The sequence below is a fragment of the Aphelocoma coerulescens genome, chromosome 27, assembly GCF_041296385.1.
Source record: "Aphelocoma coerulescens isolate FSJ_1873_10779 chromosome 27, UR_Acoe_1.0, whole genome shotgun sequence".
Lineage (NCBI taxonomy): Eukaryota > Metazoa > Chordata > Aves > Passeriformes > Corvidae > Aphelocoma > Aphelocoma coerulescens.
Window position 1 is genome coordinate 2842509 of NC_091040.1, and position 23573 is coordinate 2866081.

The 23573-nt window shown below is 50.3% G+C and overlaps 2 protein-coding genes across 2 annotated transcripts; both read right to left on the reverse strand.

The window, feature by feature from the left end:
- Nucleotides 1-6064: 6064 nt before the first annotated feature.
- On the reverse strand, nucleotides 6065-9419 carry LOC138099197 (keratin, type I cytoskeletal 19-like). The gene is made up of 7 exons (XM_068996303.1): nucleotides 8889-9419; nucleotides 8451-8533; nucleotides 8058-8214; nucleotides 7807-7968; nucleotides 7403-7528; nucleotides 7081-7307; nucleotides 6065-6152 (listed from the first exon to the last, which is right to left on the reverse strand). The coding sequence occupies exons 1-7, from the start codon at nucleotides 9417-9419 to the stop codon at nucleotides 6065-6067; spliced, it is 1374 nt and encodes a 457-aa protein (XP_068852404.1).
- A 5704-nt stretch (nucleotides 9420-15123) lies between these two features.
- Nucleotides 15124-19545, reverse strand: LOC138099192 (keratin, type I cytoskeletal 14). The gene is made up of 8 exons (XM_068996297.1): nucleotides 18989-19545; nucleotides 17327-17409; nucleotides 16916-17072; nucleotides 16501-16662; nucleotides 16288-16413; nucleotides 15976-16196; nucleotides 15574-15623; nucleotides 15124-15385 (listed from the first exon to the last, which is right to left on the reverse strand). Exons 1-8 carry the CDS (start codon nucleotides 19496-19498, stop codon nucleotides 15288-15290), a joined length of 1407 nt encoding a protein of 468 aa, XP_068852398.1. The 5' UTR covers nucleotides 19499-19545; the 3' UTR covers nucleotides 15124-15287.
- Nucleotides 19546-23573: the final 4028 nt, after the last annotated feature.

A 23573-nucleotide genomic window follows, 5' to 3' on the forward strand; every position in this document is an offset into this window, starting at 1 on the left:
TATTTTTTGATTGCTTTAATTGCTGTCCATGCTTTCTCAGTTTGTGGTGATGGTAGATAGAGATGACAGGAAAGGGAGCATCCACAGGGGATACATCCAGATCCCTGGACTCAGATGTGACCCCGCGGGTCTTTGCCATTACTAAGATTGTGCTGCACACTGAATAAGAAGGAGAAAAGCTTTCTGCATTTCTTACTGAGTTTGTCGGAGCAGTAGCAGGCATCAGCACAGCCTGGCTGGTCAGGGGAGCACAACCTCCCAACCAGGCAGGCAGCAGCCAAGGGAGCATTCGGAGAACTGGCTCCACCAGTGCCAGTGTCCTTCTCCAGCCGACTCCGTAATGAGAGGATATTCTGCTCTCCGGGGTACGACAGCTTCTGTTCCCTACAGCGTGGAATTTTCATGCAACTCTTACTCACAAAGCAGCCTTTGACTCGAGGATGTCCATGTGTACAGGAGCAGTTGTGATAGATCCCTGTTGGCAGCGAGGGTGACACTCAAGGAGCTCTGAGAGCAGCGTCACCTCCGGGAGAAAGAGCAGAGAAAACCCACACTTGTACCCTCAGCCACCTCTTTATTGGTGGGAAGTTGGTGACTGCTGTCACCATGGTAGGAGAGTGTCCCCAAGCCTGTTTAGATAGGATCGTCTTCACACCAGCATGAGTTAAAGCTTTCCACTCTCCAGTGGGATAATTTATTTCTTTACTTAGATCAAAAATGATAAAAAGCTGCCTACCCAAGGCTGGCAGCACTCAGGAATATTCATTATTCGTATGGTGCAGGGAAATAACTTGCTTAAGGACAGAGCTAAAGTCTGTCAGAACTCAGATTCCTCGCTGAGACTGCAGTGCCTGAAATACAAGTCCATCCTCCCCCTAGACGCAGCCCCCATGCTCCCCACATAGCCTAGACTCACAGTCGGGAAAATCATGAGCAAAAAGGAGGAGAGGAAGCAAATCTGGCTTTCATCTGTCATTTTGAGGAATATAATTGAAGACAGGGTGTGGCTGTTGGAGCCAACAGAAATTAATATAACGCTTGCTTGGAGCTTCGCTTCAGCTGGGGAGGTTTTCAGGAGTTACCCAAGAGCAACCTGCAGAGATGGGGCTGGGGGTGCCTTTCTTTCCCTTGTAGAATGTTTAGGAGGAGACATTGCAGATGTTGGGCATTTCTCTGCGGGTGGGAATGGAGCACCCATCCCTCCCTCCTTCAGCAGTTCTCTGATGGGAAGAAGGAACAGGTCTTGCTCCACAAAACAAACAGCAGCAGCACTTTCACTCATGTCCTGGTGGAATGATCCACGGACTCCCAAACCCCATTTTACCAGTGAAGCTTGGACATGACTATACAATTCTTCCAAAGAACTCATATTTGGGATGCAATTGCATTCTTTGGAGTTTTTCTGGGCTCCTGCCAATTTCACTGGGACATGGAACATGTGTGATACAGCAAATGCACCCAGAAGCCAGTCACTGGCTAACCTGACCATATCCTAAAAACATACTATGGTGTTGTCCCACTCCTCATGGCCATGTCAGGGCTCCAGGGCTCGGCACCGAGGCAGGCAGAGGCTGTGTTACCTCAGTACTGGCTTTTTTCCCACTAAACTGATTTCTTTACCTCCACTTTTGTTATTATTGTATTCCTATAGCCTTGGGACACAGCCTTGGGGCAGAACACAGGGACTGTGCAAGTCTAAGACATAAACATGTCCCAAAAGGATTTACAACCTCAGTGCAGGACTGCAGGAAATAAACGGTTTCATGCAGATGGAAGTGCAGGAAACCACGGCAGCCCTCACCAAGGATGATCAGCAGTGGCCACACACAACGTCAGTGCCAGTGCTGCTGAGTCTTGTGGGCTTGATGGACGAGAAGAGAGAGTGCAAGTGGAGGAAGAGGGGATAAGGGTGAATATTGGTGCACAGGGATGGAGGAGGCAGAAGGATGCCACATTCCCAAGGGGTGCTGTGGGCAGGACAGTCTGGTCCTGTGGGAGTTGTGGCTGTCGCTGTGCCCAGCCCGGTTCCACATGCTCACCTCGCTTTGCTTATCAAAGCTGATAATGTTTTCTTGTGTCAACTACAAGAAAGGTGTGTCTGGTTCTACAGAACTTTGCTTTCATAAGCATTGCCTCGGTGATGTTTGTGCAACCACACTGGAATATGATTTTATCTTGTCACTTGTAATTACCATTAATAATTTGCATAATGGCCATTAGGCATCACTTATTAAACATTTCTTTGATGTGATACAGAGCCGGCTCCAGGCCCCATACTCCCATCTTTCAAATGCAGACTACAACTTTTTCCTGGCTAGTGACTCATTGGTTTATACCACCATGTTTAGCCAAATCCTGTAAGGCAACTGAAATAATTACCACAGTGGGTTTGGTAACAGCACAGGCTTAAATACGCCTCGGAGACCGAGAGAATGACTCTGCTTCAGTTTCTTTCTTGCTGAGTGTTCACATCTGCAGACTCTGAGCATCTGCAGTGCTGAAGGAGAAGTTCAGCAGGACATGGAGGTGGACACAACCAGGTTTCTTCATACCGAAGTTCAGTCTCCCCTGATTCACTTGATGAAGGGTATTGGATCCTTCCAGTGCCTGCCAGATGCTGACAGTGCAGTCAGGCCTCCGGCACATGCATCTCTGGTGGCACTGAAGGTTATCATGGCAGAGGAGAGTCTGGGAGGATTTGTTAGGACAGATGGGAATAGTGATGGGTGATGAAACTGCAGCAATTCCACTCTGCATGGAGAGCTGAGCATGGCACAGGATGGGAGGAAAACCAAGGCTTCAGCCTGTGGTCTCTGCTGCACAGCCACAGGATCAGCCTGACAACCTGGAGTGTTTGGGTGCTTCCTGTGCTCAGGCACCGTCCAGTGGTGCAACAGGGCCAGGCAGGTAAAGGTGCAGGGCAGCCAGGACTCCCCAGACTGTCTTCTTTTATCTTCATATCATACTTGTACTAAAAAGTCTCTTAATTTCAATACACTTTCAATATGTGGCTCATACTGGCAGATTAGTTATATTATTCAGTGCACTGAGCTGAAAAATCTCCTGTTGGGTTACAGCAGCAGTTTGCTCATCTCTTGTAATTCTTTACAAATGTTACACAAGCCAATAGACAAAAATCTAAACCCCACAGATAGTTACTGTGGGTGTTAGACTGTACCTGCCTGCACACTGTATAAAACAGGCTTTTGTAGAGAAATTACAGTTTATGCATCCCACCAGAACATGGCCTGCTTTTCCAAACACACCGTGCCTGTAATCAGAGAAAATTGCCTGTGCTGCACAGTCTGGAACTCATAGCTGATTTCCAGCATTGGTAATTTGCAAAACTAGTTGTTTTCTTCCCATTTCTTCACTGATCCCTTAAACCTCTGGTGTGTTAACTCCTCAGGGATTTTCCCTGATGGTGGTGTCATTCCCATGTGCCTGCTCTCTGTACGACACAGACACATCTGCTGGACTGTCACAGTGCATTTCATTGCTTACCAGCCCGAGTGCTGATACCACCCCCATCTCTCTCTGGGGCACCCCCCCCTTGCTCTTTGTTTCCTTGGGTTCCTCTCTCCGTCCTGTACCTTCAGCCCAAGTCTGTCTGTCTTGAAGATACTCATTTGTTCTTGCTTTACAAGATTTGCGTGTTACAAGAGGACAGAATGAGCTCCTACGGGCTGCAGCACCCTGAGCCGTGTGGGTAACATGTCAGATGTTTGCCTGCAGTCCAGGTCCCAGGTCATTCCTGTCCTGTTGTCCCATGCACTGTGTCCTCTGCATTCCATTTATCTTCCCTTCCCTGTCTCTTCCTGTGCTGTCTCCACAGCCGTCATCATTTCCCATCGCTGTCTGGGTTATAAACACTGGGCAGGGAAGGCAATGTTCTATTTCTGCACAGATGCAACGCAGTGACCTCAGAGGTGCTGTGTCAGCACCAAGCTGGGTTAAATCGCCCCGAAATTCTCAGTGTAATTAGTGCTGTGGGAATGGGACATGCAGAACTGAGCAGGGAAACTAACACAGAGCTTGTCCAGGAGCTCATTAGAGCAATTACTCCACAGGGCTAAGAAGTGTCCTGGACAGAGCCCAGGAAGAGGCCATTCCAGAACTGTCTGAGCTGTTTCTCTCTTTAGAAACAGGCACTAATTCAGACTCATCGTATTCCCCCAAAGCCTTATTGTCAGAAGCCTTCATGTCAGGCCTCTGTCTAAGGTTAGTCATCAAACCCCATCCAACATTTCATGAGAGAAAGGCTGCCAGAGCCCCACAACAAGGAGCAAGGGTTGTGCCACCACTCCCAGCCCATCTGACCCATCGCTCAGACACTGCTGCCAGCAAGGAGGGACAGGCTGGATCCTGAGCCTTGGCTTGCACATGCAGCAAAATGCAGTTGTGTTCCTAAATGTGTTTGTCATTCCTTTCTCTGGGGTAATAAAACACCAGCAGCCTTTTTTTTCTGGCTGTTTATTGTGTCTCACTTTAAAAAAATTCTCTCCCACATATTAATTTGTCTCACCCTTTTATCTTCCCACATGTTGCCAGCTGGTTCTTCCTGTTTGCCTTTTTTACAAATCCATTTAGAGGTTCTTTATTTAGTGTTTTCTCTGAGAATTGTTTTCCTCCACCAGAAGGGTGTGGAGAGTCCAGCAGAGCCTGGCTTTCAAAATTCCTGCTTTGGTATTATTTGAGAAAACTTGTTGTCCTTGATTTTATCCTGTGAGTGTGCATCTGTAATAACTCAAAGGTGTTGTGTAGTACATTATACTATGTGATATTATATATTATATTATATTATATTATATTATATTATATTATATTATATTATATTATATTATCACATGCCTGCTTTAGTGAAGACTCTCATTTCTTTCTGAGGTCTCTCTCTGTAGCAGACTGTCAGTCAGACAGCCCTGAGACTCCCTCCCTGCCCTCTGCCCAGCCTCCCTGGATGTTTCTTTCCTCACCACCTTCTGCTTCATATCTTGGCTCATGCTTCCTCCTCTGGTAGCAAATATCCCTTTGCACAACATTGTCTGGTCCTTTTCCTCCACCCTCCATCCCCATCCTCAGCCTCTGAGTTCAGATGGAGCACTGATGGGAACATGGTTTTTTTTTCCTTTTTTCCTGTAGTGATATCTGTGTGGATGGAGATTGAAGGTGGATTTGTAACTTTTTCAAAAAATACTTGTATATTGATTACTTGTAGAAATTATTTCTCAGGTTCAAGGCTGTGTCAGCAGGAGTAAAGTTTTATTGGAGACAAGCCTTGGTCGCTGTTAGAGAACTGCCACAACCCAGGGGAGCCTGAGCGAGGGGCAGTGGTGGCATCAGAGCGGGGTGGCCGGGAGGTGCCATCCTGCAGAGTCCCTCTGACTGCTGCTGGAGCACAACTGAGAACTCCCAGGTTATTTTTGCCTTGTTTTTCCAAATGACTTATTCTTCAGAGAGCTCCTCAGGGGATGTGCAGTGGGGCTGGCGGGGACTCTCTGGTCTGCAGTGACCTGAAGGAGAGTGGGAAGAATCACTTTTTCAGGGAGGTCTGCATCCTGTGCCTTTCTCTTACACCCCTTTGCTTTTGTACTGACCTTTCTCTTCCCCTCCCCAGCTTTGCTAAATTTTTTCCTTGTTGAAAGACTTGTGACTGACTGATTCCCCTGCCAGTTCCTCATTCCCATGTTGTGCTGAAAGTCTTATTTAAACACACATTTACTGCTGGGCACCCCCCAGGGTCAAACATAATTTCTGCGCCGAGGTGTCTAAATAAATATCCCATAGCTGTATCCCCTGCACTGCTTCCCACCATCCCTTGCCACTGCTTCCCAGCACAGCCCAGTTAATCCAAGTGCCCTACCACCAACAGTCACAGTGATCCTGAGTGTCTGGCTCCAGCCCAGCCACTCTCCAGGGAAAAGCCTGTCCAGCCACTCTTCATCACCCAGAAAAGCTTGGAGACCTCTCATGCTCCTGTTCCCAGGTACCCAGCACTAAAGAGGCAGCTCATAGTCCCACTTCCCCGGAGGCCCCCTCACCTGGCAGACCCTGGCCCGCGCAGGGCTCAGGGCAGGCAGGGCTGGCACAGGTTGGCTTTCAGCCCCGCGCTTCTCCCGGTTGATGTGGCACCGACTCCTCTTCCCGCCGACCCTCTGAGGAAAGAGACAGCTCTGGACACCCAGGCCCCCGGCACTCCCACCCTGAAGATCTCCCCCTGCCCTGCTCACTGGCTTTAGCTCTGTCTCTTCAGTCACAGCTGCTGTTCCCCCTCCCAGCCCCGAAGGTCAGCTGCAGCCACCATCCACCCCCTCCCACCTGGCTTTTGGCATCTGATGCTTTTCCACCTGACTCTCAGGATTACCCCGGGCAAGCACTAACAGTGCCACCCCAAACCTTGCAATAGGCATTTTGGAATAAAAACTGACTTTTCATGTAATTAATTTAGGACTGGAAAGTCCAGGGGAGCCCACGTCAGGGCACCACCATTCCAAAGCCTCCTTTTCCAACAAAACAGGAGTAGGTGGGTGCTCGGGCCAGTTTTATGTGTGTGCAGCCATGTCTGGGATTAACAGCCTGGCTGTTTCAAAACCTCAGTCAATGGGAGGCAGAGCCAGCTGCTTTGCATACAAATTAAATTTTCCAAAACTTTAATTAAAATTGTTGTGTGAAACTGAAAATGTTTAGATGATTTATTGTTTCAGTTAATTTAGCTGCTAGTCCCTAATCCTGTCTCACCTGGCAAGCCAATAAAACTCAGTTACATGACTGTTTGTAGGAGACCTTGCCCAGCGCCTGGTGAAGTTGCCTTTAAAGAGCTGCTGGACTGTGACAGGCACTGGGACAGCTTTGGGGACTCTCCCTGCCCCTTCCCTGGCCCAAGAATGGTCTTTGGTGTGCTCCCTGGACATTTATTAGAGCCAAATCCTCAGATGCCTCATGGTTTGCTAATTGGCCCTGCCTGGTAACAGGTCAGCACTGGTTCCTCACCACAGTGTTGCTTTTACTACCAGGACCACGAATTTTCATATCCCTGCAAGGCAAAGCACAGAGATTTTGGGGTGCCCGGCTCTGTTTGCATACATGATGTCGTGCTGGCCACCCTCCAGCAGGCAGTGGTACGTCTGGATCTCCTGCTCCAAGCGACACTTGACGTCCAGGAGGGTCTTGTATTCCTGGTTCTGGCACTCCATTTCTGCTCGGATCTCAGCCAGCCGTTGCTCCACGCAGGAGATCTGGTTCTGCAGCTCAGCCAGGTATTTGTTGTAGCGACATTCGGTCTCCGTCAAAGAGGATTCCAGGTTTTCTTTCTGAGAATAGAACGAACACACAGGTACCTGGGTTTGCTGTGGGTACAACCTTGGTCGTGAGAGCTGGAGCTGTGAATCGTCGTGGCATCCCCTACCATGGTGAGCTGGGCTTGTACGTTGATCTCCAGGGCCTGCAGCTGACGTCTCAGCTCAGTGACCTGCTTGTTGCTTGACTCGATCTCCTGGCTGCTTGTGACAACCTCTAGATTCACCTCCTCTACCTGCAAGGTCAGAAAAGAACAGCCCTTTCCTCACCTCCCCAGTGCATCTCGTGGTGGCCAGGACCTCCCCACACCCCGCAGTGCCCTGAGCGTGTCCAAGGCTGACACCCTTTTTATTCCATTCTGACCCTGTGACACCATGTGGTGGCCCCTCTGCCACAGACAGGACACAGAAATTGGGCAGTACAGTTAGATCTGTGCACATCTGTGACTCATCCCTCATTTTTCTCTTTCCCCCGATGGCCAGGGCTGGGTCCCACTCTGTGTGGACGTGGTACCTTGCAGGCGTACCACTGCTCCGTCTCTTTGCGGTTGCGCTCCATCAGGGTCTCGTACTGGCACCTCAGATCCTCCAGGATCTTCCTCAGGTCTGGGCCAGGGCAGGCATTGACCTCCACACTCACATCCCCAGTCGCCTGTTTCCTCAGACAGCTCATTTCCTGCAGGGAATATGTGACCATATCAGTAATATCCATCCACCCTTGGGGGGGACTTTCCTTCTCCTTCTTAATTCCCTAAGAGAGCTGACCTCCTCGTGGTTGGTCTTTAGGCAGCACATCTCCTCCGTCAGAGCCTCACACTGCAGCTGCAGGTCGGTCTTGCAGCTGGCCAGCTGGTCCAGGACGGGCCGGAGGTTGCAAATGTCAGCATCCACGTTCTGCCGGAGACCACACTCGGTCTCGTACCTTAAACCACAGGCAGCAAAGAAAGGTCAGCATGTCAGCAAAGCAGGGCAAGGCCTTCACTTGGGGGAAAAAATTTAGGATCAAGTTCTTTCGCTTCAGACATGCAGTGCTATGAACGTTGCCAGTGGTATCAGAGATCTGCGTTTTACTCTGCAGTGTGACAGGCAAAGGGTTGGGATTTCCCCATCACCACCCCTCACCTGCCCTTCCATGGGCCAGCAGGGGACTGTACTCACTTCACCCTGAAGTCATCAGCAGTCATCCTGTTGTTATCAATGTTCAGAAGGATTTTGTTAGTCTCCATGGCTGCACACAGGATCTGGAAAAGAAAATGTAAGGAGAATACGTGGGCTTGCAGCTTCCTCTGGCTCCAGAAGACCATGGAGGAAACACCTACCTGGGGTGTTTTATAACCATTCCATATATTGGGGTTATTAATCAGTTATGTGGCATCACAGCAGAGAAACCCATATGCCAGGTGGGTGGATCCAGCCTTGCTGAAGCATCAGTGTTGAGTAAATACAGTCCCCCTCCCACAGACCATCATTTCATATAAACCCTGGCTTCGTCTGCCCCTCCAGAGCCACTGCCTCTGCCCTTCAACAGGGCTCTGTGCACATGTGAAAGCAAAGCCCAAAGAAATATTAGGATTTTCTTGACAAACAAGTATTTACCTGATTCTGAAGGTCTTCAATTTCCTTGTGGTAGCAGCTGTAGTCCCGTGGCTCACAGCTGGGCCCTACCTTGGCGTACCACTCCCTGATCTTGCACTCCAGGTCAGCATTGTCCCCCTCCAGGAGCCGCACCTTGTCCAGGTACGAGGCCAAGCGGTCGTTGAGGTTCTGCATCGTCGCCTTCTCATTGTTAGCGAACAGGATCCCATCCCCGCAGCCAGCGCCAGCCCTGGGGAAGCCACCACTGCCTCGAGTGCAGATGCCTCCACCACTGAATCCCAGGGCAGAACAAGCCCTCTGGGTGGCTCCGAAGCTCCCACCAGCCGCACTGCCGGTGCTCAGCTGCTTCCCGAGTAATCCCTCGCTCACACTGCCACCGGAGAAGCTGCCAACCACAGCACCCAAGTCATAGGCAGCGTGTCTCCCCGAGGAGGCAGAGGAGACCCTCCTGCCAGTGCCAGCCGCGTTGCTGCCCGCACTGCCCCTGCCCTGGGCGCAGGTGGTGACAACCTGCCTGACAGCACAGCTCATGGTGTGGGTGCAGAGCCGACAGAGCACAAGGCAAGTGCTCAGGTCGCTGCAGGATCCAACTGTGATCCCTCTGTCCCCTGGTCCTCTATTTATACCAGTCCCTGTGGATTGTGCCACTGGAGAAGGGTTGTTTATTCTTCCTCCTTGTGACCTGGCTAGGAGGTGATTTTTTTTTTTCAGCCGGAAATAATTCCCCAAAGGCGTTTGTCTCCAGAAATCCCACAACAGAAAGATGCTTTGGTTAACAGAAGCGTGTTTCAAAACTACATCAAAAATGTTACTTCCTGAATCATCAGGTCTGACTTGTGATGACAACTCAACAACAGTGACACAAAAACCCGACGATACCCAAGAGTGCCCGGGGAATGAAACACCACAGCAATTATCCATCCCTGGCGTGGGCGAGTCTACACGGAAAGTGAAAGGTGTGGGAAAGGCATCCTATCTGATGGAGCCTGTTCGACCCCTTTGTGACCAGAAGCAAGGGTGTCCCCTCACTCAGTCTCTGGGACCAGGGCCAGGAGACCACTCTGGGCCATGTGGCAAGGGTCTGTTCCGTTCCACATGGCCATCGGTGGAGTGAGCCCCTGGTCTGGGTCATTAGACCTCAAATGCTCTGGGAGAGCACAGAGGAATATTGCACTGGAATGTACCAAGGCTGGTTTGTCCCTTCTCTTTATTCTATATCCATCAAAACATCCCTTTGCAGAGGTCTGGGTTGTTTTGCTGCTTTCAAGGGTAGACAAAATAGTCAAGTATTTATCCAAAATACCAAAGGGTATTTCCTGGGCACCGAACATGCAGTTCACTGAATATTCACTGCCACACGGGATATTTCATAAGGTTTCTGAAACAGTAATGTTGAGAATTTCAGGAGATGCGTGACCCTACAGAGGTCTGATCCAGTTCCAACCAGCACCATGAAAACTCCCCAAATATAATCTAGGTGTTAAATTTAGAAAGGACAAAAGAAAAGATCTTTTAAAAAGTTTATTAAACTTATAATTTAGTACTGGAATGCTGAATTGAGGAAGAATGAAAATAATTAAAATATTTTGTCATCTAAATCTTTCATTTTATTAATAACATTAATATAGCCATGCTAATATTGGCTAGCTCTCACCCACGTGTGGTTCAGCTGTGGGTTTGGCATCCAGGTCACCTGGACACATGTCATAAAGAATGTGTCAGGTGCAGCCTGGCTCACAAATATTGCTTCTGCCATTTGGGCAAGTTCATTAAGCTTGATTTTATCTTGACACTGCAAATCCAGCACTCCTGAACTGTGGGGTGGTTCTGTGGGTGCCCATCCTTTGTTAGAGCCATCATCAGGAAGCGAAGCTGGTGCCAGGGTGCTCAGGTGCCGCAGTGGTGGCCAGGCCCTGCCCGGAGCCAGGGATCAGGGTCAGGCAGGGCTGCCTGGAGCCCACCTGCAGCCTGGCCACAATCATTATTTTTTCCATCAAAGAATTATAAAATTACTGCTGAAAAAACATTTAATTTCATTTAATCGAGATTTATGTGGTCCTTCATTTTTGAAGGCCAGGTTGGACGGGGCTTGGAGCAATGTGGCCTAGTTGGAGGTGTCCCTGCCCATGGCAGGGGGGTAGAATGAGATGGTCTTTATGGTTCCTCCCAACCCAAACCATCCTGTGACTGTGTGATTTTTTCAATGAGGAAAAAACCCACAACGCATAGAGGGTTTTTCTCCAATTACTGCAAAGTAAGCAGAGATGTCCATGATTCTTTCTTACTTTTGGAACTGCAGACCTTACCAAAGGTGATTAGAATTTCTACAACTTTTGTAAAGGAGAACAGTGATTTCACTCATGATTTTTCTGGAATTGTGTGTTCTTCATGGCAGCTCTTTTCCTTTCCAAAATTCAAATTTTTTTTAAACCAGCTCTTGCTTTTACATGAGAACAGACCTCAAGCCCTGCCAGAAGTCACAGGTGTCATTTTATTAAAGTGATTTTCACTTTGTGATGAGGAGATCTGCTGATGATGGGATCTCCATGCCTAATGGAAGGCTCTTTCCAGAATTAACTTTGGTTGACTTCCTGGCTGGAGTCTACAGATGGAAATTTACTCCCCACATCCTTGCAGGCAGCCAGGGGCGATGCTCTGATGCGCTGTCCTTGGCTGACTTGGGAGCCCCTCAAAGGCAACGCTGTGCCCCAAGGGAGGAAGAGGAGCAGAGGAATGACAGGGGAGGGAGCAGAGGAATGACGGCACACGAGGATCTCCCGCGGGCATTTCAGGAACAGCAGCGCAGGTCTGACCAGGAAAAACTACTACTTCAAGTAACAAATGAGCAGAAGAACCTCCCCCAGGCGAAGGTGTTGCTCCCACATAATGAGCTTTGTAAAAAATAGAAAGGAAGGGATTATACTTCAGGTTTCTGTCAGCATCCTGGGCTGTGTGATGGAGAGTGGGGTGGTGGCAGAGGATGGATGTGCTGGAGTTATTCCCAAGAGTCCTCTACAGCAGAATTATCAGACTCAACAGGGCAATGGAAATGAGGAAGATTAGATTTCCCTGGAGGGAAATCCTTTGGGAGTCTCAGGATATTTTTTAAGGCTTAAGACTGTTTCTTAGGCTAATGCAGATGAAGTATAATGTGCCCCCAAGAAGGAGATCCAGCATTTCACGTTATTACAAATACTCCCTGAACCACCAGCTGTTTTCACATCCAAGAGGACTTCCCTGGGGACTCGATGACTCAGACAAGGCACCAAACCCCAAGTCCCTGCTGGTGCCCAGACACAGGGAGGGCCAGGAGAGGAGCTGGAGCCAGGCACTGACAGCACCCGCCAGCCTGGGCAGGGAGAGGCTCATCCCGAGGCAGCCCGAGCTCCTCTCTGCTCACTGTCAGCTGAATTTCCATGTTACACCTATGGAAAATCCTGGTGTTCTCAATTTACAAACTATTTACAAAGTATTTACAAAGTATTTACAAAGTATTTACAAAGTATTTGCTTATCTGGCTGGTGATGTACCTGTCACGCCACGTTCTGTCGGCCTGCTATTGGCTGTACTGACACTGATCTCCATTTCACTAGTGACACCAGGTGCTCCAGGGTCTGATCCCAGCTTTGCAAGTCACTCCAGGCAAATCGTTCAGCTCCTCCAAGCCTCAATTTCATGCTTTGTAGGATGGAAACAATAATAACAATCCTCCTCCTCGAGGGCATTGTAAAAACAACTGTCTGAGAAGCACATGAGGCTTTAAAGATTGGAAAGATAATACTTATTTCAGTATTATTCATTGTCAGTGTTCTTGCTATTTTATATTACTCTTGACACAGGCACATCCCATAGATTTCTCTCTCTGTCTCAGTCAAGAAATACCTTCCAAGGACATTCACAGTTTCCATTTTGCATTTTGTTTTCCATTAAAGTTTCACCATCATTCACTGAGGACTTGCCTCTGTAACTCCCAGCTGAATCCTAACGAGGCTTTTCTTCCTGTGCTTGCAGCTTGCAGCAAATCTGAAAAATGCTCTCCAAAACCAGTGTTTGTCCATCTCTTGGAGAGACAATTTGTCCATGTTTCACAGACACAAATGTGCATAGCAAAGAGTAAATAACAAGCACTAGGTTACCTAATAGTTCTGTGGTATTTTCCTTTTTTAGAGCACTGTAAAGTCTCACAGGGATCACTTGTGCTGAGCTTGGACTTTGCTCTTGCCTGCGATAACAGGGTTACACTGAGCTGTATGTGGAATTAAAGCCTTTTTCATTGATGCAAATATACGTTGATGAATATCCCCGATACGATCCTCCCAGGGGAACTGAATCCATTGATTACAAACCAGGCTCTTCCATCAGCTCTCCCAGCTGTTCTCCCAGCTCTCCTCAGGATTTCATCTCAGGCTGCTCCTGCTGACAGATGTAAATATCTCAGCATGGGGTGACAGATACCAGAGATGACTAAGTGCTCTGCTGGATCAATCTCTCCCCTGTTCCCTTTTGGCTGCAGAAGGGGCCATGTCTCTGTGCTGCCAGAAGAGCCAATTACTCTTGGACTGATGTCTTCTTTTAGTATCCTACTTATACTTAATCAGTTATATTTGTTGTTTGCAGAAAGCTTTTCTGTATTCATACACGTCTGCATTCTGCAGATGGTTCAAGACTTAAAAAGCTGCCATTTACAACTAAAATACAACAACTCTCTTCTGGTGATGCCAAAAAAATAAACAAACCAAAAAATGAGCACATGAGCAGTTTGCTCAGGATTTCCAACCTTCAGCCTTGCCTGCTGCCAGAGAGTCTGATAGCTTGAGGCTCAGGTATATTTTTGCTGGATCTGGTTTTCATTTTTGAGATAGCTCTGGTTCACTTGCCCTGGAAAACTTCCTATTTCTCCAAGGAAGGTCTGTCATTCCAGCAAAGGGAGAAGCACAACACAGTCCATGAACTCTGCACTCTGCTGTGTCTCATTTCCTGCCCTTTTCTGTAATTGCTGAATGATGATACAGAACGATAGTATCTCACACTCCCTTCTCTGGAAAGACCTGGCAGGTTCCCCACTTCTTCGATCTCCTTTCCTCTCCTTTGCCTGTCCTGTCATGCCCAGTGTGACATCATCAGCGCTTTCCAAACCTGCTGGGGCCAGGGAGCACCCTGGGAAGTGCTCAATGGGACCATAATGCTTTGGGGAGACTGAGGGAGAATGAATGAATCACCCAAACTATGATCGAGCTGAGCCTCAGCTGCAGGAGCCTCTTGTCTTTTGTTATAAGGGAAGCTGATTTAATGCAAACTGTTCCCTTTCCTTTTGGTCTGAGCCCCAAATCTGTATCCTTCAGGTGTGGGATGAACATAAACCCATGGACAGGGCTCCCAGCTACCACAGACTAGAAAGCATGAAGCTGGATCGAAGTGATTCCATCGGGTTTTGGATTTAAAACTATTTCCTCTCTGGCCGTCCCTCTGTCGCTCTCCAGCAGGGCACAGGCACAGCCAGAACCTGCTGCTGCCCAGCTGTGTCACTAATCCTGAGCGGCAGCTCAGCCTCAGGCAGCGTTGTTTCTACCTCACAGGTTTCAGGAAGGGTTTCAGCAGTGATCTGCTACACACGACAGCGATAGAAATTATTGCTACTCATCCTGTGCGGATTAAGCAATGGTTACTTTAGTTCCTCTCCAGTGCAGCCCTGAGGCGGCATGAATAGCCCTGTAAAAAGTTTTCATACCTGATAGTGTGATTTAAAGGCAGTCAAAGGAGACAGCAGGCCTGTAGGGATGGGGTTTGCCAACCAGGCGGACGCTGGGCTCATGTCTCAGAGAGAACACCTGACAGCAGCAGTCTTGGTGAAGCCATCTAAGTTCAGCTTACAGGAGAAAGTGACTTTTTGTGATCCCATGAGTTAGAGAACTGAGCTGTATTTTAATTATCAGTCCCATGGCACATTGACCTCAAACCTTATCTTTCCATAATTGCCTTCATTTTGTATCACACAGTTTATGTCTTAGCCAGTCCCATGTACTTACAAGCACGGAGTTCATTAGAAAAAGCTGTTTCCAATTATGTTTGTCCCTGGCAGAACCCCTGTCCCTCCAGGGGGAACTCATGTCCCTCCATTCCCCTCCTCTCACTGGCTTCTTGTGGTTTCTTAGGACTTTCCCTGGCATGAACACAAAACCCTGAGGCTTTGAGGGATCACGTGTCAGTGACAGACAAGTCTGCAGTTGCACGAGCAAGGAGAAAAAGCTTTATTCAGTATGTCCAGAGACACCTGCATGGAATGAGGGCAACACAGGCAGCAAGAGCAGGTGAAGGGAGCATTCTGGGACACAGCCTGACCACGCACAGCCTCAGGCACTGCTTAGCTCAGTTTGCTGCTCTCCTGGGCCAGGGGCTGTCCTAGCGAGTGGTGAGTGCAACCTGCTCCCGAGAGGAGACCACCTTCCCGTCCTGCACCTCCTCAACGATCGTGCGCACCTGGCGGGATGATGTCATGACTGCAAAGAAAAGGGAGACAATTATTCATGGCAGGAAGGAGGGAAATTTCATAACACATTATCAGGTATTGCACATTCTTCAGGAGCTGGTGGAAATTCCACAAGGGAATGGAAAATGCTGTTTAAAACAACCCTACTTTGACTGGGAAGGGGAAAAAACCAGGCTGAGAGGAAAGGAGGGTTCTTACCATCTCTGCCAGAGTGTGAGGACGTGGTGGAGGAGTACTGGGAGGAGATGCTACGAGAGAAGCACAAAACCAAAGAGATGTTAGGGACAAACATTGGTAGTTGCTGTTGGCCAGGCTCTGTGTTCAGGCAGGAGAAAAACAGAGAAGGCTCATGGAGGGAAAAGTGTTGCTCCACTTGGCCTCTCCTGAGGGACAGAGTAACCATGGCCCTTTCCAGCAGGGAAGGGGACCCAGTGCAGCATCCCACTACAGCCAGAAACCAGAGACAGAGCACTGGGCATCCATGGCTGGTGTGAACAGAGAAACCTGCCCTGAAAGCTGTGAATGGACTGAAGCCCCAGGCATTTCTTTGCTATGACCCATCTCCTCCCACCCACCCACCCAGCAAAGCCCCTCACGCACTGGGCGTCCTCGCCCTCCAGGAGCCGGCGGTACGTGGCGATCTCCTGCTCCAGGCGGCACTTGACGTCCAGCAGGACCCTGTACTCGTGGTTCTGGCGCTCCATGTCGCAGCGCAGCTCGGCCAGCTGCTCCTCCACGCTGGTGATCAGCATCTGCAGCTGGGCCAGCTGGGTGCCGTAGCGCGCTTCGGTGTCGGCCAGGGTGCCCTCCAGGGCCGCTTTCTGTGGGACGGGGACGGGGGCGGGCTCAGGGGGCAGCCGGGCTGGGCACAGCCCTGCGCCCCCCGCCCCGCCGGCAGCCGAGCCCTCGTACCGTGCTGAGCTGGGACTGCAGGTCGATCTCCAGGCTCTGGATCGTGCGCCGCAGCTCCGTGATCTCCGTCTTGCCGCTCTGCAGCTGCTCCGTGTTGATGGCCACCTCCCGGTTCAGCTCTTCCGTCTGCAGCGAGGCAAAGCCGTGCCCTCAGAGCCCCAGCAGCGGGCACAGCCCCTGCCCTGCGCCCGCTGCTCGCCGCCAGCTCCTCACCTTGCTGAAGAACCACTGCTCGGCATCCCTGCGGTTCTTCTCCGCCAGGCTCTCGTACTGCTCCCGCATCTCTGCCAGGATCTTGGTGAGGTCGATGCCAGGAGCAGCGTCCATCTCCACACTGATCTCCCCACCCACCTGCCCGCGCAGGGCAGTCATTTCCTGGCACAAAAAGAGACACAACACATGTCAGAGTGACCTGGCATCTTCCCATCATGAGAAATTTCTTATTTGCAATCAGCACAGAAGCCCCACAGATCTCCTGGAGGTCTGAAGGATTATTTCTCTCCCCCTTCCTGCTTGAGTGTCTCCTGATGGCCCTAATTGGAGAAACTCCTGTGCGTTTGGTCTGACCCTTTCCCTGGTGCACAAGGAACATTTGTAGGTCCCAATTTGAGCCTGACTCCGTGCTCACCTCCTCGTGGTTCTTCTTCAGATAAGCCAGTTCCTCCTTCAGATTCTCAATCTGCATTTCCAGGTCAGCTCTGGACAGGGTCAGCTCATCCAGGACGCGGCGCAGGCCGTTGATATCGGCCTCCACGCTCATGCGCAGAGCCTGCTCCGACTCAAACCTGGGGACACACACACAGTTGCATACACCCACCTGATACAGCATTTTTCCTGTCTTTTCCCTCCCCAGCTCAGTGTATTTCTCCCAAGAATCTTTAATTCAATGTGTGTGCACAGCTCTCACAGTGCAGAAATATCAGTGCTGTGTCCAAATATCCCACTCCAGGGGAGCAACCCCAGGTGCAGGAAAAAAAAGCCTTGAACAGCCAGGCTTTTCTCCCTTTTTCACAAAAGCTCTCGGAGGTGTTGGACTCACTTGGTTCGGAAGTCATCTGCTGCCAGCCTGGCATTGTCGATCTGCAGGACGATGTTGGCATTTTCAACAGTTGCAGAAAGAATCTGATGGGGGATAAGTGAAAGAGTTAAAAAGTTGTTTCAAACACTCTAAGTGATCCCATCCAGAGAAGGGCTGGAGCAGCGCTGCGCCTCCTGCCCATGGGGCTGGATTTCCACATGGGCTCTGCAAAGACAGAGATGGGGTCACAGATTCGGTCCTCTGGGAACACTGCCCTGGGCACATGGCCCTGCCCAGGTGGCATCTCCAGGTGCTCACACCATGCTGAGCCTGGCAGCACTCCAGGCTTTGGGAATGGGAGCAGCCCAGCTAAGAAGGAAAAAAGGGTTGAGGAAGGAAGGAGTGCCTTATGCCTGCATCATTTGGCTTTCATAATTACACCTGAGGTGCAAGTATTTGCTCTGGGATTATGAAAATGATTGGCCATTTAGTGAGCAGGAATTTCTGTAGCCACAAGCTAATGAAAAGCTCTGAGTTCTCCTGCTTCAGGGATATCCAAAGAATAATCCAGGAATATTGATGTGGTCATTTCCTAGCTGTGGTGGAGAGGGAGGGAAGGGTCTGCCTCCCCCTGGAGCAGGAGCAGACGGTTTCTGTGAGACCCAGAAATTCATCACTCAAATCCAGAGACAGTTCCTGCCTCCAGATGTTTCTGTGCTCCATCAGAGCACACCCCGATGTGCTGGAATCTGCAGAGGAGCTTCCTGCATCAAGGCAAGCCCTTTCCCCCAGGGTGAAGCCAAAGAAATTTTAGGAATGTGAGTTCCCCCAGGGGCTGACCCTGCCCCATTTCCCAGGAATTTACTCTCACAGACCAGGTATGTCATTGCCCAACCACCCACACCTCATTCCCTCAGTGAACCTGAGCTCACTTGGGATGAGTGATGAGGGTTGAGGGATGGCAGGGCAGGGTGGGGCAGGCAGATTCTGGTGTTTTGGCCAAAGGACTTTTAGACAAAGGTCTAAAGTCATCCAGGGAGCTGCTAAGAATAAAGAAATTACCTTGGCCATGATTTCATCTGCTGCATTTTAGAGCAGGGCACACACCTGATTTCAGCACCTACCACAGCCATGTGTGTTCCAACCCTGGACTGGGCTTGTGTCTGTAACTCCCAAAGAACAACCATCCCATAGGACAGTTTCTTTCTATTTTAACTTCTACCTTTAGCCTCGTCTAAGGGAGGGGAAAAAAATCTGATTTGTAGGATATTTGTGAGAATGACTATTCATCTCCATCTGCATATCACTCAGCAGTGAATAGGGCCAAGAGACAACAAGTCCCTGCCTGCTGAGAGCTCCATCAGGAGCCTAGCAGGGAGCAACTATGGGGCACAAGTGGGGCAGGAGGTGACAGTGTGGCAGCAAGTAGCATCAGGTAACCTGAATCAGTGTCTGACTCCTTTCCTGCCCCACCTTTCTCCCTACACTGGAACAGTCAATAGAAGCACCGTCCTGGTGCCTAGTGATCTGCTGCTCATAGTGACTGTTATTCCAAAGCTCTGGTTTTCATTTCAGACTAATTACCTGCCATTTGATAATCCTCTTCCCTCCAGCTGTTAGGAACAAGGTCATCTCTTTACAAGCGACTTTGATGAAGATGTCACGTTAATCCCAGCATCCTACCTTGTTCCTGAGCTCCTCGATAGTCCTGTAGTAGGGGCTGTAGTCACGGTCAGGACCAGGTCCCTGCTTCTTGTACCACTCCCTGATCTTGACCTCCAGGTCGGTGTTGGCCTCCTCCAGGGCTCGCACCTTGTCCAGGTAGGCGGCCAGGCGGTCGTTGAGGTTCTGCATCGTCTCCTTCTCCCCCGCCGGCAGGATGCCATCGCCGCCTCCAAAGCCTCCTCCAAAGCCGGCCCCAAAGCCGGCCCCAAAGCCGGCCCCATAGCTGCCCCCAAAGCCCCCGCCGAGGGCCCCTCCTGCGCTGCTGCAGTAGCTGCCCCCAAAGCCACTGCCGAGCCCCGAGACCACGCGGGAAGAGACCGAGTAGCTGCTGGAGCCCCCGTGGACGCTGGGGGCCCTGTACCCTCCTCCCCCAACACGCACGGAGGAAAGCCTGCTGGAGCCTCCCCCCAGGCTCCCGAATCCCTTGAGGGAGGTGGAGGAGGAGTATTGCCTGACAGTGGTGCTCATGCTGGACGCTGGAGGCGGAGAGAGAGGCGGCTCGGCAGCGCAGCAGCAGCAGCAGCAGCAGCGAGTGCTCGCTCCCCTGCCTCGGGGCCCTTTATAGCCCGGCCAGGAGGCGTTGCCACACGGGGTTTTTTTTTGTTGCATTCCCGGCGATTTTCATCACTCATAAAACCTGAGCCAACTTCCAGAATCGTCATTTTTGCCTTTGTTCTATTCATGCTTTTTGTCATATTCCACTAGAAGCTTTTTCTCTTACAAAGGGCGTCTTTATGCTTCTTCCGTTTCTAAGTAAATTGTCAGGTGTCATTAAAAGGAGGAGGCTCCTTGCTCAGGGCTATGATTTAATTCCCTCTGCACTGTGAGCTTTGTAACAGAGCAGTGCAGGCAGCATTTGAGAGAGTAGCTCAGCATCTCTTTTACTGTGGCTTTTTGTCCCAGCTACAGATTCCTGTCCCTGCTCGGGCTGCACACACACACCTGCAGGGACAGCAGCCACAGTGTGAGTCCCTGAATGCACCTCCACAGCCCCGTGAGTACAATGGTGCTGGAAGGAACTTGGCTCCCAATCCTGGAAATACAAGTCCGCTCTTTTATCTGCAGGGAGAGGGATGATCAGTAGTGAAAAAGCAATGAAAAGGGAATTCATGCTCCAGGGCTTACTGGAGTCTTCACTTCAGAGACCACCCAAGAGTGGGGGACTGTGGAAAGGCAATAGGATGGTTTGTGTTCTTTGTGAACGAACACTAGCGAACCACCCTAAAAGGACAAGGTATGGCTGCTAGCTAGAAATTATGAGATGTCCAGGAAAAATGTGGGATAGCATAAAGTACATGAAGGACATAAGGAAAAAGCTCCTGGTGTGTAAGCCCTGTGAACAGGAGCACAAAGCTGACAGTAGCACAGCTCAGCAGCCAGTGCCAGCAATGTTTTCTGTGATGGACAATTCTGTCTGCTGTGACCAGGCAGGACAGCTTCACTGTGAGTTTGGAGTTTATGGCTCCTACATAAATGGAGCTTCACGAGAGACAGCAATTTTCTCTGGTGAGCGAAAAGGCTCCAGAACGGAGCGCAGTGGTGTGGTCAGGCCCTGCTGTCACCTCTCTGTGCTGACCCACAGGCAGAACCCACCAATCCAAGTGTCCCTGGCTCACCATGCGGGGTGTGGAGGGGAAGGGATTGCTCATGTGTGCACACAGTGGATTGTTGGGCTGTCTCCGCAGACAGGCCCCAACAGCCCCTTCCCAACAGCCAAGTTCTTCCTTAGATCATTTGCCAAAGGAGGGGAAAGAGGGTATGGAAGGAAGAACAAAGGTACATTGCTGAGGAGCTCATAGGGAACAACTTCCTCCCCTCCATCTGCAGAAAGCTGGAGATGGTACAGGAGTGGGATGTGTCCTTGGAATATCAGGAGTTGGCTGCTATGGAGAAGCAGTTCCCTATCTTCCTATTTGCCACTGGTGAATGGAGACAAGTCCATGCAACTTGGAGATCTGGAGGATCAGAGTCTCCTCTGTGTAGGCTCTGGCCTTTTCTGTCTCTTGGAGTCAGCATGTTCATGTCGTGTGAGCGCCGGGCACGGGGCCAGGGGACGCCCACTCGCTGCTCACCCTCCCCAGGTGCGGATGGAAAAGGTGCAGCAGCGCGGGGGCGGCAAGGACGTGTAACTCCCAGGAATGTGCTTCGTCCCCATCTTCATTTCCTCACCTTTGCCCGGGCAATGCTGTGGTTTGTCCTCTCTGATTGCAATGGTGATGTGGGGAAAGGGGAATGTCAGAGTGAAAACCAGTACAGAGCCCCTGTGTGAGTCCAAACGCTCAGCCTTGCTCTGAGCAAAGCCCCTCAGTGGTGCGGGGTGTCACACTGTCACAGGTCACCCAGCACTGTATGTGTCACACAGGTGATTCACGGTTCTTCCTGTGTGGGGAATTGCCTTTTCTTTCATCTTTTGTTTGCCACTGAACTGCTGTGCATAAAAATACACATTGCCCAAAATATCTGTGATACTTTGGTAATGCCACAGGGCAGCAATTAAAACCATCAGTGTTAATTAAGACTTAAAACGACATTAACCACTCAAGAATGTTATTTCCATGACCTCCCATTGAACACAACCACAAGGACTGCATGTTGTTTCTATCACACTCTTTGAAGTAAAAGGCTGAGTATTTAACCAGATCCTGCCTCTGTTCTTGAGCACGTGCACACTGTGAGCCCATTTTTAATATATTTCAAAATCGGAATTCCAGTTCTACGGCATAACAGTAGCTTCATGGTAGCACAATGGTGTTTAAACGTACAATTCAGTCTTACTTCGGGGGAAAATGGAGGTGAAGTTCTGGCTCCAAAATGGCATATCAGCAGACACAGATACTACCTGGATAAAACCACTTTTATTTATGCCTCTTTTTTTACGTTTATAAAGTTTGCCCTGGAATCATAGAAAAGTTCCCTAAAATGAGCTGAAAACCACACGTTAATGTCTTTTTCTAAAGTGGTCTTTTCTGTCAGAGGAACTCAGTGTTGCCTGAGCAATCAAACCATGTTTCTGGACTAAATTCCCACCTTCTGAGACCTGCCTCAAGCTGCCACTGCCTGTCAGTGTGAGCCACCCCTGCAGCTCCCTCCTCAGCGGGTTTCCTAAGGTCAGGGCTAATTATTAATGCTCGAGGCAGGAGAAAATTGACATCTATTTTCCACACCTCTCTCACACTGTGCAGTAACAGGAGTAATTAAAACAGGGGATTTCATTAGCAAAGTGTTATTTGTTGTTTCTATAGGAACACAGGTGTGCCCAGACTTTTACAGGAGGAAAATATACAGCAAGGGTGAATCCCTGCTCTGGGTGTTGCAAGGGCAACAGCCAGAGGGGCACAGCCATGGCAGGGGCCTCGGAGGAGCTGCAAGAGGTGTTGGTGCCTCCTGCACCACCCATGGGGACAGCGGGGTCCCTAAAAGGTGACCTGGAAAGGGGTGTGGCCGTGCAAGCTGTGTCTGTCCCGACCCTTCTCAGGCATCTGAGCTTGAGTGTTTCAACCCTGCCTTTATCCAGCCCTGGGACATGAATTCCCCCAGGGAGAGTCCCCGAATTGCTCTGGGCTCCCTCCTCAAGGCTGTGGGAGCAGAGGGGGCACAGTCTGCAGGACGGCGGAGGTGCTGGGGCTGGGAGTGCCTCAGGTTGGGAATTGTGCCGCTACTGCCCCGTGGATCATCCATGATGCTCCATGAGAACGTGCAGCGGCCTTTTTCCCGACCCCACTGATGAGCTCACTGATTGTTAGCATTAAACCTCAAACCCGAACCGTGTCTCCTCCGGTCGGTGGATGCTGGGGGTGCTCGGGGCAGCCAATGCCCCACGAGGGTCACAGGGGTCTGCTCTGAGGGGGCAGGGGGGACACAGCCCATGGCGCTGGGCAGAGCTGCAGGGCAGGGGCACGGGGGGCCTCGAAAGCGTGGAGCCCTGCCAACCTGGCTGCAGGGCAGATGATGCACCACAGGCATCATTCCAACGTTTGGGGGAAAATAAACAATTCTCTCTTATCTTCTCCTGAATTCCAGAGAGATTTTCTGGAGAAGGGTCATAAAGCTGTGTGGCCAGCTCTGCTCTCACTCTCACTTAGTTGCGTTGCTCTGATTCACCTCATTGATTTAGAAGTTGGATTTATGAAGTAATAAATGTGTCAGAATGCAGCCAAGAATGTGTCTGAACTGGCTTTCCAGGAACTCAGGGCCAGCTGACGGCAGTGGGAACTGCTGTGTCAGGAGCAGCCACCGGCAGCCGGGGAGTGCCACAAGAGCTCCCAGAAGAATTTTAATCCTTTTGCTTGCACAGACCATACCCTCCTCTTCCCATCACTGTTTTCCTCACCCTTCGGTGGTGCCTTTGGAAGCAGGAACAAAATTGAGCTGATTTTGCCTGTCTGGAGGGACAGCAGCCAGTGGATCCCTGCCCTGCCTGCAGCTTCAGACCATTTCACCCCAAAGCTTGGGATCCAGAGTGGGGGGCAGCTTCTGGGGCAGAGCTGGGGGTGGCATTTGCAGGGTCCTGTCTGCATCACTTGGGCTTTGTTGACTTGCTTGG

Excerpts from the sequence above, each read along its gene's own strand:
- LOC138099192 (XM_068996297.1), bottom strand. The coding sequence starts at position 19,498 with ATGAGCACCACTGTCAGGCAATACTCCTCCTCCACCTCCCTCAAGGGA. Across the intron at positions 16,663-16,915 it reads TGAAGAAGAACCACGAGGAG|GAAATGACTGCCCTGCGCGG; the intron begins GTGAGCACGGAG and ends TTTTTGTGCCAG. Across the intron at positions 16,197-16,287 it reads TGCAGTCCCAGCTCAGCACG|AAAGCGGCCCTGGAGGGCAC; the intron begins GTACGAGGGCTC and ends CCCGTCCCACAG.
- LOC138099197 (XM_068996303.1), bottom strand. The coding sequence starts at position 9,419 with ATGAGCTGTGCTGTCAGGCAGGTTGTCACCACCTGCGCCCAGGGCAGG. Across the intron at positions 8,534-8,888 it reads TTGAAGACCTTCAGAATCAG|ATCCTGTGTGCAGCCATGGA; the intron begins GTAAATACTTGT and ends TTTCTTTTCCAG. Across the intron at positions 7,308-7,402 it reads TACAAGCCCAGCTCACCATG|AAAGAAAACCTGGAATCCTC; the intron begins GTAGGGGATGCC and ends TTCTATTCTCAG.